The sequence below is a fragment of the Acanthaster planci genome, linkage group LG14 (genome assembly GCF_054643075.1).
Source record: "Acanthaster planci isolate LZ-2023a linkage group LG14, COTS_SCS, whole genome shotgun sequence".
Taxonomy (NCBI): domain Eukaryota; kingdom Metazoa; phylum Echinodermata; class Asteroidea; order Valvatida; family Acanthasteridae; genus Acanthaster; species Acanthaster planci.
The window spans coordinates 8,787,879-8,804,966 of NC_141790.1; the positions used below are offsets into that span (position 1 = coordinate 8,787,879).

General features: G+C 41.2%; 2 protein-coding genes across 9 annotated transcripts in view; one reads left to right on the plus strand and one right to left on the minus strand.

Annotated features, from left to right (window-relative positions):
• Nucleotides 1-17,088, plus strand: part of tert (telomerase reverse transcriptase) — a 39,921-nt gene that overhangs the window by 443 nt on the left and 22,390 nt on the right. For 4 of the 6 annotated variants that reach the window (XR_015427611.1, XR_015427610.1, XM_087145360.1 and 1 more), the window contains exons 2-17: nt 1,134-1,247; nt 3,010-3,130; nt 3,493-3,552; nt 4,364-4,526; nt 5,233-5,382; nt 6,037-6,143; nt 6,684-6,751; nt 6,888-7,164; nt 7,527-7,664; nt 8,567-8,663; nt 9,046-9,083; nt 9,694-9,819; nt 10,708-10,865; nt 11,751-11,847; nt 12,785-12,964; nt 13,756-13,830. Coding sequence is in view for 4 of the 6 variants with exons in the window: in XM_087145360.1 (XP_087001486.1) it covers nt 1,147-1,247; nt 3,010-3,130; nt 3,493-3,552; nt 4,364-4,526; nt 5,233-5,382; nt 6,037-6,143; nt 6,684-6,751; nt 6,888-7,164; nt 7,527-7,664; nt 8,567-8,663; nt 9,046-9,083; nt 9,694-9,819; nt 10,708-10,865; nt 11,751-11,847; nt 12,785-12,964; nt 13,756-13,830 (1,956 nt within the window). In the remaining 2 variants the exon portion in view is untranslated. Of the gene's footprint in view, nt 1-1,104; nt 1,248-3,009; nt 3,131-3,492; nt 3,553-4,363; nt 4,527-5,232; nt 5,383-6,036; nt 6,144-6,683; nt 6,752-6,887; nt 7,165-7,526; nt 7,665-8,566; nt 8,664-9,045; nt 9,084-9,693; nt 9,820-10,707; nt 10,866-11,750; nt 11,848-12,784; nt 12,965-13,755; nt 13,831-17,088 lie in introns of all 6 variants that reach the window. The other 2 variants (XM_087145359.1, XM_087145361.1) reach the window with 2 other exon arrangements.
• Nucleotides 10,706-15,868, minus strand: LOC110980812 (uncharacterized). 3 transcript variants are annotated; one of them, XR_015427612.1, is made up of 3 exons: nt 15,652-15,868; nt 12,875-13,044; nt 10,706-10,839 (listed from the first exon to the last, which is right to left on the minus strand). XR_015427612.1 is itself a non-coding variant. In XM_087145362.1 (2 exons), the coding sequence occupies exons 1-2, from the start codon at nt 15,647-15,649 to the stop codon at nt 14,333-14,335; spliced, it is 963 nt and encodes a 320-aa protein (XP_087001488.1). In that variant the 5' UTR covers nt 15,650-15,854; the 3' UTR covers nt 13,364-14,332. The 3 variants fall into 3 exon arrangements, 2 of the variants coding, with proteins under 2 accessions (XP_087001488.1, XP_022093511.1); XM_087145362.1 differs by lacking the exons at nt 10,706-10,839; nt 12,875-13,044 and adding an exon at nt 13,364-15,250 and having other exon boundaries at nt 15,605-15,854; XM_022237819.2 differs by lacking the exons at nt 10,706-10,839; nt 12,875-13,044 and adding an exon at nt 13,364-15,250 and having other exon boundaries at nt 15,652-15,852.

The window sequence follows — 17,088 nt, forward strand, 5'->3', positions numbered from 1 at the left end:
TGCTCACAGACGATGGCAAACCAGCATATGCCTAGCATCATGCTCGTCGTGCCTGGGGCATGCAGTCATACTGTACGCTCGAGCTTGAACGAGCTATCAAGTCTCAGCTAAGGTTTACCCTCAAAACTATGTGGCCCGTCTTTCCGTCCCCTAAGATCCATATTTTTGGAAGGGGGTGCATCCAATTACATGTGGACTTCTTTATCCTGTTGTTTTTATCCCACAATTCTTTAAAAAAAATTTCTTAGCTTACAACAGTCCTTGATGAATATGATGAATTGGCATATGTGTGGCTTATAATTAACATTACTCCATGTTTGTCAATAAACGTTTGACAGATTAAAAGAAAAATTAACTGGCCTTTTCCTGTGGAGAAATGAGTTGCTTGCTGATTTTAACCTCTGAGTGCCCAAGCATTCATTGTGAGCTATTTTAGTTTATAGCATTTTAAAGCTCAAGTTAAAATTCTTTAGATAGGTTTATTTCTTGCATGCGCACACTCAGGCATGTGTGAAACTGTTTAGTTTGCAATGATAAAGTTGCCTTGTAGGAAGTGTTAGAAAAATGGGTTGCTTAAATAAAGGAATTTATTCCATCAAAAGAAGCTAAACACCAGTTGCATTATATGTGTGTACATAGCCCCACTGATTGAGCGTACATGTAGGGCTAGGCTCATAGTAATAGGAATATTTCATACTCTTTGGACATTTAGTGAAAATGTCAGTTGAACTTTTGATGATAATTGAGTGTCAACACTGGCGTTGCAGACGAAAACATCTTTCAAACCTGGCCTGTACTTTGTGCAAATCTTAGCAGCATCTTTTCAAATAGCCGTCTCAGAAAAGGTACCAAAACCTTAATACAAAAAAAGAAACCACTGTTAACTTATTTATGCATCAGATGAAAAACAAACGCATTCACCGTTTTATTTTATCTGATCAGTGCTGTCACAAGTGTCATTAATATAAATGTTGGAGTTGTGTACGACCGCATTTGTTGCATCGAAAGGGCCAAAGTCATTGCTTATCATTAAAGTTGAAGCAACTCTGACTGATAGCTGCCCTTTTTCATGAGGTATCTAAATGTTGGCTTGTTTGCGTGTAGGGAATAATTGGAACATGAAATTGTTTCAGTTATTTTGTTCAGATGGAAGTATTGAAGAAAGTATACCCAAGGACCTTCACTCTGTCTGAATATCTGGAAGCAGTCGGCTGTCCAGGTCTTATTCAACCCCAAGACAAAGTTGGGTAAGACTCTCAGAAACGCCTAGACTATAAGTAGCAGCAGTCATTTGTTTTCATGAGGAATCCTTTTTCGTACCTTTTTTATTTGTGAAAGAGTTGCTAATTTGCAGGCTGTTATGGAAAAGCAAAGGGAACGTGTGTATGCATGCACGTGCTGCCATCAAGCATCGGTTGAAAAAAGGTGACATTAATTTCAGTATTGTGTTGGTGGTAAAACACTTCCAAGAATTTTGCAAACATTTGATCTACCTAGGCAAGTAAGAGCTATCTTGTTTGTGTGGAATTAAAAGATGCATCAAGTTAACCATCTTTCTATTTACAGCATGCACAATAGTCTGTCGGCGGGTAGCATGAACTGAAATTTGTACTACTTTACGTGGGGTTGATACCTTTAAAAAGTTGAAGTATAAAGAATGTGCCATCAGGTTCCCATGCAAGGTTAGAATATTGGAGGACTCAAGAGATTGACCCTAAAAGAGCCAGGTGGAGACGTCATGCTGAGTCATTGGGAATTTTCTTGCTGATGTCTAGCGGTCATTTTGACACCAGTTTTATGCAAAGAGGACAAACCATTTTCATAAAATGCCCATTTCTTCCTACACAGGTTGGCCAAAAGTCTTAACTTGCCCCGTCGACATGGCCTGAGTTATGCACGAGCTGATATGCATGACGGCCATATGCATAGAATAACAAAACTCTTTCTTGGGTTGAATTGATCTTAAGCAGATATTCAAAGCGGCAGACTATCGTCATAAATTTTTCGGGAGGGGGAGGTCAGATCTGTTAGATTTTTTATGTCCAATTGTTGTGGACAGCAAAGGTAATACCGTGTTACTGGTGCTCTGCCCTTTATTTTTATCCACTTCACCAGTCTCCTATTAATAATCCTCAGCATGTTCAAATAAAACTCTTACAGGATGCTATCATTTTCAGTATTATTATCCTAATTGTTTCATTTTTATTGATTGATTTAATTGGGGGGTGAGATCACCTAATGCATTAAAACAGTGTGTCATGGATGTGTTTACATTCACGCCACGTTTCTTAAAGATTGGTTTTGGAAGAGCCAAGATATTAGACGGGGGTTCAATCTAGTCTGCCTTGCTGTCTGCCAACCCGGTTGTTACAAGGTCACAGTAACCCTTTCAGGGTTGGGGAATGTCCCTTCCAGAAATGTTGGGGAAGTTAAGATCACGATAAACAAAGCACTATTTAAACACCTCTGGAGGCAAGCAGCCTAGCAGCTATAGATTTGTGACTCAAAAACATAGGGTCAGGGGTTCGAATCCAGTAGCTGGTTACATGCTGTGTCCTTGGGCAGGCTAATTCACTCGAACTTGCCTCTCTCTGACCAGAAGTATATGAGTGGGTACCTGTGAGGGCAGAGATGGTTGTTGTGTTTGATTGGGCATTTGCCCCCAGATACCGGTAGCAGAAATGGTGACATCAAGCTGTACATTCCCCAGGGAGCTGAAATGGTTTGAGGAATGTTTGTAGCCTGGTGAGCAAGGCTAATGATAATAAGGGTCTTGTGTTCCCTGGTAACCAGGGGATAAATAAGTTCTTATTATTATTACTTGTGTACATGTACAGATAATAGTAAAATTTCCTAAAGTATCAAGAAATGTTTGGTTTATCATACCTCAAGAAAATGTTTTTTTAATCTCTTTAGTTCCAACTGAAGAGAGTTTGCCGACCACTGTGGTCTGCCATCTTACTATAAGTTTTGTTTGACGTTTTGATTAACCACTTTGAAAATTGTCAGCTTTCGCACATTTGTACAAACGACTGTCCTCACTGAGCATGACGGTGCCCTGCAGCTCGGGTTACAGACAGACTTCAGGCATTGTTCCCATCAGGTGGAGGTCGTGGCCAAGGCCGTACAGGTGAGGATTGCATTGAATTTCGTGGCGGCATGCCTTCACGTAAGTGTACAATGTGGTGTTGTTGGAACACAGACAATAAACACTTTTATTTGTTGGTGCTTTTTCCCGTAAACGTTGATTACTTTTCCGTATATCAATCTGTCTGAACAGGTGTTGATGGAGGGTACACAAACTGGAGTATTCATATGGCGTATCATCCTTAGGGGAGTGAAAAACAGGGCCCCCCAAAAAGTCATCCTGAGACTGCAAAATAATATCATCCATCACTGCATTCTTTATTTCATACTGAAGGGTTACGTTCTGTTTCCAGATAATTTAAGAAATCTATGATCATTTGCAGAGTTGTCTCTTTTGTTGCTCAGATATTGAGATCACGTGGCGTGGCCATGACGAAGAACGTCCTGCTGTTTGGAAAGGTTCAAGTGAGTCCGTAATCTTAGTTCACCTTTCCAATACAGAAATGCGCTTACCTTTTTTTGATTTGTCTTAACACATCATAACAATTCAATTATATATCAACCAAGGTGTCATCAGGATTTTTCCAGGGGAGAGGGACCCCCTTTTTTGTAGGAGGAAAGATTTTTCATGGGGTATGCAAAACACTAATCAGCAACGAAATGTTTAACTACTGATAGTGGAAGGAGGTTATTTTATTTATTTATTTGTTGTTTTTTTAGCAAATTGGTGATTTTCAACCCCTCTTTTCTCCATTTCTGTCGCATTTTTTATTTTTCAAATTTTTCCTGGGGTGGGAAAAGGCCCCCCTTTACACCCCCTCCTTTGCAATTCCCATGTTTAAGACTTTGTTCTTAGCAAATAAGCTTTTTGCAAATTGAATTGGAATAAAAGCTGGTACACTGAGTTCTTTAAATTCACGTGAACCTAATTTGAATTCTCCATACTAGAGACACAGTTGCTGTACCTCATGATTCGGGGCAAGCTTTTCCTTAGTTATATAACAGACGCCTTGCCTCAACACACTGTTTTCATTGGATAAGAAGGGCACAAAAGAACCGGTCTATTCCAGAGAAGATGGTCGCTATGCAATAGCTTGCAATTCCCATGTTACAAACGCTTTGTCCTTATGATGTGACACAAATGAAAGGATATCTTGGAGAAATTTTATGTTAAAAAATTCTACTAATGTGCTACTTAGACGTTTGTTTACAAAAACGCAATTTTGTTTTAATGATGAACTCCTTCAACCCCCTCCCCATATTTGCAATTGTTTAGACCAAGGAATGGGGCATTCCTGAATCAAATAACCAGGCCCTGGTGAAGATGCCCTTCTGGGAGATCCTCCTGGCCAGGGTTGGTGATGAGGTCATGCTCCACTTGTTGGTCAACCTGTCCGTGTTTCTGTTTGCTCCTCCGTCTTGCTACATCCAAGTCTGTGGTGAGTTTGCATGCGCCTTTGAATATCTAGCCAACGATTGTTGGCCTGAAAAAAAAGTCGGAGTGTACAAGCTAAGTTTGTACACTTGCCAAGGAAGAGAGATACTCGTAACTGTAATTTTATGGGATTTTTTATTGTCCCTGTCTTCGTTAATAAGTTTTAACTAAAACTTGACCGGATTAACCCAGTTTAACTCTCTGGTTGTTGTAGGCATTGTTACTGTTTAGTTTAAGAACAACTGCTTACACTCTTTGATTACTTAATTAATCATTTAAGTAATTAATTTGATTTATTAATTAATAATAAATTAAGTATTGAATTCGTTAAAAACCCTCCCATGCAAAGATGCATTCTTGACACAGTTGTCCTATCAGTCAAATTTCCCATACGTGTCTGTGTACTGGGGGAAATCAAGTTGAAGGAATTTTTGACGGTCACAGCAAAAGGGGGTTTAATTAGTTAATTATTCACTGAATTAGTTAATTGGGTGATCATCACTTAATGATTTCTTCATATCAGTTAAAGTATCAATAAAATAGTTGACTGATATAACAATGTATTTATTGATCCATCAACTTCTTTGTTGATTTACGAACTCATCAAGTGAACAGTCGCCGCAACGTAAAAAGAAATCAATTTTTTCATCGGTACTTTTTCAATCTGTTGAAATGTTTCCCCGAACGTCCCTTCCCCCCTTACGTCAAAGGTGTCCCGATCTATGACTTGGTCTCAAGACCATCCAAGGCTCTCCATCATCCAGCCAGTATGAAGACTGGGCCAGATGTTGCTTCCAAGTCATTTACCATGATAAGTGTCTGTCATTGCAAGAAAGGCTGTAGTACACTCCCCAAATCACGTAAGAGTTCCACATTGTTTTGTTTGTCTTTTAATTTACTGTTGTTTTTTTTCCTTTTCGTTTATATCAACTTCAGGTCTAAGATTGGCTTTCCTCTCACAGTAATATTGGTTTTATTTGCAAAACTTTCCCATTTCATTTCAATAATGTTGATATTTTTTGCTTTTGTCAAAAAAGCGTAAAATATAACCCCCCACCCCACCCCTGACACAAGATTCCATGTTGTTGTGCTGTGTTGTATCTTTTTAAAACTTTAACATAAATGGCATGTAGCTAGATTTGACGAGATCAAAAAATGAGCCTTAATGACTTAATCCCTCAATGTCCGTGTGTATTAGATGTGTAGAATTTGTTTTGACATTGGACATAGTTGGTTTCCAAATCGCCAAATTTTTTTAAATTTCTGTCTTTGTTGTTCTGCCCTTCATTGAGAAATATTTATGAAGATTGTTACCTAGAAAGCATGAAAAGGGTCACAAGCTAATTTAGTGGACCTCAAATCTGTGAACTCCATGACTGTGCAAGATTTGTTTAGAGGCCTGTAATTCAGAAACAACTTTGATGACTTCGGAGCCATTTTCTGAGGTTGGGTCACAAATGGTGTTTCGAGGAGCAATTTAAAGACAATGACGTCTCCTTATGTTTGATTTACAGATCCTCTGGAGTGCTTGCCAGCCAGTAATTCAGGAGCGAGGAAGCTGCTCAGCAGTGTGATGCCAGCACAGACAGCTCTGAAGCCGGCCAAACAGGGCAGGACAAAGGTAAAAAAATTATTCAGTGACAGACATGGTGAAGTCTTTTATAATTAGATGTTGAATTTTGGGACACAGTACCTCTTCAAAACCATTTTTCTGTAATATATGTATGAGATCTCTCTGTTGTATTGAGAAATGAATAAAGTTTTTAAAAGTACCAGTTTTTGAGAGTTCAAGCTTGGAAACTCCTTGTAAGTTTTCAACTTTGCAAACCCTTTATGTTGACGTGTGGATCAGCATATGTGACAAAGCAGTAGAATTGTGTCGCTTATCTTGCCCATTGCGTTTGCTGCCCTCATAGAAACACTGGGAAAAAAGGAATTTTACCAGCCACTCGTCGTAGAGCCGTATTTTGAGATGTAGAAAAAAGAAAGAAACTTGTTTTTCCATGCATGATGATCGCGCGTCAGTAGGTGAAAAAGCTGAAGGGAAAAACAGTCAACTGGAGTCGTAATGGAAAAACACGAGGACAGGTTCCTACTCAAACCTAATCATTTCAAAAATATTTTTTCTGTAACTTTGCCTTTATTTCTTTGGCTTCTGCAGATTCTCAGAACACGGCGACGATTCATCCCAATGCAGATGCTTCTGAAGGAGATCTTGGTCGCTCACAAGTAAACCATTTTCATCTTCTAGATACTGAGCTTTGACAGGTCACACAAATTTAATACAGAGTCCGTTTGTGGTGTAATAGAAACTTTTAGATTACTTGACAAGTGTCACGCTCTTTTCGAATCACTTCTTCAACAGGAAGACAAACATCACTGCCCTTCTAGACGCTCACTGCCCAACCCAGAGGCAAGGGGTCGCCAGCGAAGGATCCCCAACCCTACAAGACCTGTTGAATAACACCATGGAACCCTGGAGGGTGTTCCTTTTCCTGAGGGGGGTCTTGTTGAGGGCCATGCCATTTCCAGTGTGGGGATCCATGCACAATCGTCGGGCCTTCTTCAAGTTTGTGGAAAGGTTCACTAAACTTGGAAAAAGTGAAAAGCTGGACTCTGAGCAACTCACGAAGAAAATTAACGTAAAGCCGAAAGTTCTATTTTGTTAATGCCAGTGAACATGTACTTTCGTGAATTAGCATGTTTATTTAAGAGAATAGTATATTTTGATCATCTTTCACTTCAAGTTTTTTATGATATGATCACGAACACGTTTCAAAATTTTACAAATTTCACAGTGTTTCAGAGTTTCCAGTTTCACAGAATTGCCTTTATAACTAGTTACCCCCTCTAAAAAAGACAAATCTGTCAGTAAACTTTTGAAGGAATGGGCCTACAATAATGGTGTTATTCCGGGAAGTACTCCTAGGCTTGTCTTGTGTCAACTAAATTTCTCAGGAATGAAAGCAGTGTAAGTACTGTGATCTCCTTTACAATGCATCAGGGGGTGGATTGTGAGTGGACTCAGCTGAAGAAGCTTCAAGGTCGCTCGCCTTGTCATTCTGATGTCATGATGCAGCGACGGATGGTGTCCAGCCTACTCTCTTGGATCATGTCAGATTACGTCATGGCTCTCCTAAAGGTATCATAGTGCAGAAAGATCGTGGATGGTGCTGTAGGGTGCACACTGCATGGTTTTGAATACTTGTGATCCAGAGTGCATTCAGTTTTCCTGTGAATGTGCACAAAATTCGGGAGCATACATCTTCACATTTGGTATGGGGTACATAACCACTTTCATCTGAATGTGTACAAAATGTGGTAGCGTCTTCCCATGAGGGAAATGTGCCCCTGAGTGTGGTTGTATTATTTGGGCATTTGGTGAAGGACACTTGGCCAGTTTCATCTAAATGTGCACAGAATGGTAACATGTCAGCACATGGGAGCATACCTGAGTGGAAGTGATGGTAACCGAGGGTATTTTAGTAATTTGCCTGCTTATTGTTGTGAACGGACATGTAATGGACCTCAGTTAAACCCTCTCTCTCTCTAGAATGCTACACAAGTGGATGAACTCTAATGTGTGAAGAAAGAATTTGATAATTTGAAGGACTAGGGAACAAGTCTTTAAAAACCAGTAACCAACCATTGCGAACAACAAAACAACAGCCCCCCAAAAAGCACTTTTTGGCAAAACTTAGATTTCATTTTTCTCATGCTGGTCGTAATTGCTTTTGATTTAATCGTGAAAACTTGACTGAAAGTAGAGTTTGAAATAAGAAGCTTCAACCTCATAACCCTCAATACACTCATGCCTGTGTTGATATTCCTGAGGGTCTGTGACAGTTGAAAAATGTGCACGGTTCAAAAGTTTATCTTGGCCTAATTTATCAAAAACACATGCAGTTTGTGATACATTTCTAACCTCTCGCAACCTCCTGATGCCTTTCACGTGAAACACAACCCGCAAGCAATCTGTTCCCAGCAACTTGGTCTTTATCTGTGTGAAGTTGGATTGACAGTGAATCGTTGTATTGGTTTCAGATGGCATTTTACGTCACAGAGACCTCGGCTTCGCGCAACGGAGTTGTGTATTACCGTAAATCGACCTGGAACATGCTGGAGAAGATAGGCTTAGAACGTGAGCAAAGAATTTATCAAAAGTACTTTTGTTGAGTGGACTGTTGGTCTCAGGCAACAAGAAATGGCAGACATTACTGTGCATACATTGTATAGAGAGAGGGGCAGTGGGTCATATTTTTAGACATTTCTGGAGAAAACAGGTTTTCTTAATGGAGAAGAGAAACATTTCGGAAGGATTGATGCTTTAATGTAAAAACAGATGGAAGTTTAATACTGTAACCTTTTTCTGTGTTTAATTTTCTTTTTCGGTTTTCTTTTCAAGGAATTTATCATGCCTTTGACAGAAAAATCAAATAAAAAATACAAAACAGAAGCATCACTGTGAATGAATCATCGTTTGTTTTAACCTTTAAAATGGCCTTTTTTGCAATCATTTGCAGAATGCAAAGCCTCTGGAAACTTAAAGCCCATCACTGATGTAAGTGTTTCTTTGCCATTTCAAACAGATAAATTTGTCAATATCTCTATTAAATTTTGAGGAGTAGTATGTTCTTTTATGTACTCTTTCAGTTAAAGGTTAAGCTTAAAACGCCTAACGATTTAGCATTTTTTGGGTCAAATTGTTTATTTATAATGCAATGCTGAAGTGTTAGTTGCCTTTTCAGTGATTTCTTATTCCAATAAGCCATTTGCGAGTTAACATTAACCAAAATCTGGTACACTGAGGTCTTTAAATTCACACGAACATAACTGGAATCCTCCATTCTAAAACCACTATTGCTATACCTCGTGATTCGGGCCAAGCCTGTGCTTAGTTACATAAGAGACGCCTTGCAACAACACACTGTTCTCAATGGATAAGAAGTGCACAAAGGAACTGTGCCAGTCCCTTCCAGAGATGCAAAAGCTTACCCTGAATCACAAGGTATAACAACAGTGTCTTTAGTCTGGGGAATTCAAATTGTTCTGTTTATGTGCAATCAGATAACTCAGTGTACCAGATTTTATTCATATTTAACTTGCAAATGGCTTATTGGTGTTGAAATGCTGCTATCTAAACTTCAATGACGCCTTCATATCCGCCTCAGAAACTGGCAGAAAGCTTTGTCGCATCGGGGGCCTCCTTTGGCTGTTCCTCACTGCGCTTTGTGCCCAAGGCCAGCAGCCTGAGGCCCATCACCAACATGAAGCAGGCAGCCAGGGCCGGCAAGCAGGTATCATAAAAAGTGCTTCAGTGGACCCTGTGCAGAGAGAAAGAGGGCGCTCTGCCACTCAGAAAGGATGTCCCTCAGGGCTCCCTTATGGATGCACAGTTCGTTCCAAGGACAGGTGCATTCAGGTGTCTTTCAGTCCAGCCTTAAGGGGAACTTGTGAATATCGATAAAGCTCACATTTAGATTCTGTGTGGTACACGAGTAATCTTAGTTATTTCAATAATGTGTGCTATGAAGTATACATTGACACTGCCAGTTTTGTAAAAAACATTTTAAAGAGAAAGTACTTGGAAAGTACACTGCCGGGTATTTTTGTTTTGAAAACATGATTTTTACAAAATAATGATAGTTTGAAGACATAATTTTATTTTGTAGTCTTACCTTTGTGCATGCATCATCAAATGTTAGTTGTTTTCTAGCTTTGGTCCCTCGGGCCAGTGGCGTAGCCGGGGGGGGGAGCATGTGCCCCCCACAAATTCCTGGTGCCCCCCCCACTAAAAAAAAAGATGAGTGGATATTGAATAAGGCTAACAAAAGCTTCCCAAAAACCACACAACTAAGATGCTGGTACCCCCCCCCACACTAGTAAAAACCTAGCTTTGCCGCTGCTCAGGGCTAGTTCATTATTTGGTAGAGAGCGTGTTACTCAAAAAGTACTCAACTACAACACTGCCAAGGACGCACATAGCAACTTCACGTGCTGGAGTCAGTTCCACACTATCTGCCAAATCAACTAGAGATTTTCAGGTCAGTAGTCCAGGCCACAAGTTCTTGGCATTCAACTCAAATTGAATAAGTAATCCACTACACCTCTGATCCTTAGGTCCTTTATCCTAAAAGTCACTGCACATATGTTCTTTACTCACAAACTGCATCCCCCCCCCCCAGAGTGTCTCCATAAACACTCTGCTGGAAGACGTTTACAGCATCTTGACATTCCATCGCTCTGGGCAACCCTCCTGCCTAGGCTCGTCCCTCTTCAGCATCAACGAGGCCTACCAGAAGTGGAAGCAGTTTGTGCTGGAATACAGGAAACAGGAAAGCAGGTGAGGCCGGTTCTGTTTGCAGGTAGAAGTTGTTCTTGTTCTAGAAATCCGTGGATTGAGAAAAATTTTGCTTATTTCATATGGGGCGCACTGCTTTCACGTGGAGCCACTTTACATAAAGCATTAATAGAGGGATTGCACTTGATGTTTTTTCAATGGTTCCTCGCCATGTTAATGAACCATTCTACTGAATACCAGCTGCAAGGGGTCAAGAGGGGCAGTAGTGAACAGGGGCAGTGTTTTAGTTTAAGTTAGTACTCTGCAAGTTATTGTTTCCTTAAAATTCAATTTTCGTACAACTGTGATTTCTGAAGTAGTAAATTTATTTTGTACGGTAATTTCATGCACTCACCATCCAGAGTCCATACTAGCATTGTTCACTCCCAGCGAGTCTGATATTTGGCAGTAAATTTGGTACTCAAACTTTCCACCTCGCCTTGATTTTGGGATAAAGCTGCCGCAGTGACTTTACCTTCTGCCATTCCCAGAACATTTCCCAGAAAATGGCATTTCCACCGTGTTTTTCACACTTTTCCAAAATGGAAGACAGTAGCAGAAGAGTTCGTCCACAGTTCCCCTTTAACAAAGGTCATTGACTGACAGGGAAACCACTACTGTACACATAGGAACGAGTATGTTCCGGTGGTTTACCAGCAACACTAGACCCACTTCAGTGAGGTCATGCCACACCAGATTTACCACACACTGTGTAAAACAAAGCTTTGAAGAAAAGGGCCCAATACCTTTTGCAGACAGCCACAGAATGAACAAGTTCCTGTCAAATTTTTGAGATTTTTGATGAGTCTTTACTTGTATATTGAATTCCAAAACAGGACTCTTGATTAGGAAATAAAAGATCTTTCATGTATATTTTTTCTTTTATAGACCTTTGTACTTTGTCAAAGTGGACATCAGTCAGTGTTATGACTCTATTCCTCACATTGCCTTGCTCAGTGTCATAACGGAACTCCTCAAATTGAAGGTTTGTAGCAGTGTTGTGTTCGAGTCCATCACAAGGCCAGTCACAAGTCCCTTCACAAGGCCAGTCACAAGTCCCTTCACGAGGCCAGTCACAAGTCCCTGCACAAGGCCAGTCACAAGTCCCTTCACAAGGCCAGTCACAAGTCCCTTCACAAGTCCAATCATGAGTCCCTTCAAAAGGCCAGTCACAAGTCCCTTTACAAGGCCAGTCATAAGTGACAGGGTAAACAATGACAAAAGAATTTGACTAGCTTGTGAATTGGCCCAAGACTGAATGACTTGTGCAAGACTTACAGGGACTTGCGATGGACTTGAATACAACTCTGGTGTAGATAAATTTCTCTTGCCTGTGTTCATTAAAAAAATCACACAGCAAATTCTACATTTCCTGTGAAAGTTTCAACCTGATGAAAAAAACAAGGGAAACTACGTAGTTGTACCTTGGACAATTTGTTGAGGGAGGGCTCTCTTAGAGTGCCCCACTTAACCTCCCATAATCACTTTGACATTGCTAACAGGTAGAAAGCCTGACGCTTTTATCCCAATTACTTTCTTCCATTTTCATTGAGCAGTGTTGCAGTCAAGTACTGGTCAAGTACTCCCAATGGTTTCACAATTAGCATTCTCATGTCTTTATATTTACAATACTAGTTCCTGAGACCTAATAGATGCCATGAGCTATTCATATGAAACTGTAAACGACAGTTTCTGTAATTGGTCACTCACTGTTAGTTTTGAAATGTAGTACCTGTTTTTTATAAATACTTGGATTGAACTTTGCTACTGATAAAGAAATTCTTGAATTAAGTTATGGCAGAACGTCTGATATAGTGGGCCTTCATTTTGATATTTGAGGCTGTTCCAGTTCGTAGCTCAGCACGATGAAAACAGCTGTTTATTTCTTCTTTTCGTTTTGTCTGATTTAACTTGGTGAGAAGTCCAAGAATCAACTCTTCACCATCCACCGCTACGTGGCCGTGACTCAGGGAGGCGGCACCCCCAGGAGGGCATTCCGCAGACATGCTCACCTGGAGGAGGGCCGTCACCTGACCTTCCATCAGATGCTGCTGGCGCAGGCACGGGAGGAACAGTGGAAGAGTGCGGTCCTCGTCAACAGGGTACGTAAGATCACAACTTGAAAGCTCAATGTGTTCTTGACTCGAATCCTCCGATCATACAGGGGAAACTGTCCATGTGCCTAAGAGAAGATCATATCGATTAACAAGAAAATTGACAGAAGGATTTGAACCTGCGACCTCCGGCACACCATTCTGGTGCCTCACCAACTGAGTTATTCCTTTGTTGTGGTACTTCCTAATTTGTTGGTACAGATTCTTGCCCAAATTCAGATGGAACTAGGCATAGGGCTTCACGGAGAAACCTGTCAAATCTCAATTGGGATACTTTTCCCAATTGTACGCTTCAGTTATACATGTACTGTTGTTCCCATTTGCTGTTTTTTCTTTGTTTTATTTAGAATTCAACCTGTGAAGAAAAAAAGTGTGAAAATCATCCGCTTCACTTCTAGAAAAAAGCTTTCCTCAATGTATTAATGTTAGGTTATCAAAACAATTCCAACTTGTACAACGGATAATTTTGCAATTTAATGTCCAATAGGAACAAGACAAATAGCACTTGAAGAGTATTCACTTCACTTTCAGAGTTCACCAGTGCACTGCAATGGCTCATAATTTTACCCCATTTCAGGTTTGTCTAATTAGCAAGACAGTGTCAAGTTCATTTGTTCAATTTTCGAGAACGTTTCACTTCACTCTAATGCTCGCTACCTCCTATGAATATCCTGATCCGTCACAGTGTAAAATTTGGCATATAGTTCCTTGGTGTACATGTACTTTGGAAAGGTTTGAAACACAACCATCTTGAGACTGATATTGAAGTTTGTGTGCAGGTGTGGAGCCATTCAACCTCAGCTGAGCAGGTGATGGCTTCACTGAAGAAACATGTCGGCTGTGACATAGTCAAGGTTGGTAGACCATTACATTTCTGTGTGTCCAGATCAGAAAGTTCGTGAAGAGAATAATGTGATGACCTTGCCTGTGGTATATCCAGGGGTGTTTTTTGTTGGGGGGGAATGCAGATTTTTTTTAAAAGACAATGTCCAATGTTTTTTATACATAAAAGAATCCTCATATCACAGTAAATCACAGTTTCAAAACTGTTGCCACTTTCCATTCCTAAAAAAATGAAAGATATATCTAGAAAGGGTTGAATTCTCCCCTCCCAACCCGTGCTGAAACAAAGGGACTTTGCTTAATACCACAACTTTCTTTACTCATGAGCGTGAGGGTCATTGAGTGTTTTAGCATGCAGCATTTGCATAGAAATCTTGCTGAGTTTGGAAGCATAGGTTGCATTCCTGTTTGTAAGCTAAGCCAATATTTAAGAGTATAGTAAGTCTACCACTACACAAGTAGCTTTGCTGAGGCATAAGTTCCACCAGTCCACCGTTGAAAGTCCGCCAGGTTTCAGGCACTGTGAAATATCTTCACGGACACACCATCGGCAACCACCAACTGACCACCTGGGGTGAAGACGATCCCAAACGGGTTGGAAAGACCCAGGATGACCTGTCCCTTGTACCTGCCCTCTGGGTCAAAGTGGTGAATCCCACCAGACTGTATGTTGGGGCTAGCCTGTGCCGACACATAGATGTCCCCGGCGCTGTCGCAGCACACCCCCGAGGGGTGGATGGGCTGACCACTCTCCCCCACGGTATCCTTGCAGAAGACCTCATTGCCATGGCAATCGACCGATAACATCTTGCTCTCAGAGAAGTTGGTGTAGAGGAAGTTGCCCTTGCTGTCGACGGTGAGATAATCGGCGATCATGGGAGCTTTAATAGTCTTTATAACTGAGCCTTTGGGGGTGAAAAGCATGATGACATCGTTCTCTTCGTCACCAATGGCTATCTGACATTGGCCATCCACTGCAATGCACGATGGGACACCTCCAGACTCCATCAAGGGCGTGAACTGCTGGACCAGTTCCCCCTCCTGGCTCAGGATCTTAAGGGAGGTGTTGTCATCCAGCACGAGCAGCTGATCATCTGCATTGACCGCCACGCCGGTTGGGTTGTCTATGCAGCCCGGCTGGTCAGCCTCTGGGTGGACCCATCGGAGCTGATCCCCTGAGGGCCCCAGCTTGATCAGCCTGTTGCCTTCCGTGTCGGCGATGATGATGCTGCCGTCAGAGTGCACGGCAACATCCATGCAGTACCCTACCACGCCCTGCTCACCGAGGCAACCTCCTTGCTTGATATCCATCCAGAGCGTCCATTTCTTGCCTAGAGTCGGCAGTCCATTTTGACCATCAGGTTGACCTGCCTTGACCTCACGGCCTGGTTCATTTTCAATACCATCATTATCCATGTTCCAGCTGTCAACCTGTCTCCCCAAGATTTTGAAAACAAGACAAGAGAGTGAATACCACTACCCGAAGACCTGTGTCTGTCACCATCATTCACACAGGTTTATTAAAAAAAACAAATTCGCTTGAAACGATGCTTGTTCAGATTCGTAAGAGTAAAGAACAAAACTACCAGTATCAACCAAGCAAAATGCTTGAAAAACACAACACATGAAACCAACAGCTATAAATACGATGAAAAAACAATATCACACAGGATGTAAATTTATCGTTAACAGCATGGCAGTACACGTATATGTATAATGTAAGCTAGCACCACTGAGTGGTTGGACGCAGAACCATCACTTTTAATCTCACCAAATTAAAGTTACCTTAGGACACCAATGGTCCTCCACAATGCCAACAAGAGAGTACATACCTGCGTGGCACCGAAAATTATTTTTGCATGCACTTCCCTATGTAAGCAGCGGGTCAGCCAGTCAGTGGCTCACTATCATCAACGGGACTCGCGACAGTGCCAAAGGTAGAGGAAACAGTGAGCATCAGTAGCCAATTGGAACTGACAACCCCTTTGTGCTCATTGTCCTGTGTATCAGGAAGTCATAGTGTGAACATTCCCAGCTTATCAGTCGGGTTACCTGAGTGTCCTTCTCTGGGATACTTTGACAGGAACTGAGAGTGGCCCCCCGCGGTGATCTCTGAGAGAGTCTGGGCTTTTTATCTCTGACAGGACTGACTGTTGAATGCACCTCCATATTGTTGAACTGTGTCCCAAGGGACTAAATTGTATATTTTTGTGTGTGTGGGAGGGGGGGAACAGTGTGTTGCGTTTGTATACACAAATGTTTCAAACAAACAAAAGAGGTCTACATACAGCAGGGTGGGGAGATGTATGGACTCGCTCACACGTCCACACAGTACGTGTTTCCCTTCACTGACAATAAGATTTAGAGGTATTTTGAGGCTAGGAATGTCCATGGGAGATCCAGGAGGAATAATTCAGGAAATTATCCCCCAAAATCCAGCTCGGAGGAGTTATCATATAGTGGGAGGAAATGGAGCATTGTCCCCAGCAAAGGAATGTCCGTACATATGAAACAGGTACAGCTTTACCCAGGGAGTTAGGCCTGTGTTGGGGTACTTCCTTCAACTTCACATCTCTGCGACAGGGATTCGAACCCCACCCAGGCCAAAATGCTGATCGGCCCCAATCTGATTCCGTGGTTTTTTTTCTCGGGAATATTGACCTGAAGTTTGTCTTTGTGTTCGAAATTGAGGAAAGTATGAAATGCCAGTTAGGAAGAGGCCATGTCACATGTGAGAACAAGCATGTACGATTGTGTGATTTTTGTGATATCTGATCAAATATTTGCACGTTTCAACTCAAGTGCAAACATGTTTTCATCTGTTTCCTCGTTTATGGTCTAATCTCCCTGAATATGTTCGTAATGTCATCATCTGTACAGTTTTGTCTTAGATTCAGTCAGTTATTGTTTTGATACTTATATGTTTTATGTCTTACATTTTGGGTTACCCTTATTAATTATTCATTACTGCTGTTTTTTATTAACTGTCAAATGTCGATTTTATACACAGGTGTATATGTGACCCAGCACATCAAAATCAGGAATAAGTTTCAAATTCACTTTTGAGATACCCGATATGTACATGTGCATGGTCAGAAAGAAGCTTTCATATGACTTGTCATGTTCATCAGATCATAACTGGAGAACCAAAGATGCCACACACTTGTAATATGTACCATTTGAAAGCTTATGAAATTCTCTGTCTAGCCATGCACATATCTCAAAAGGTCAATGTGAGGCATTCCTGATTTTGATGTGTTGGGTCACTT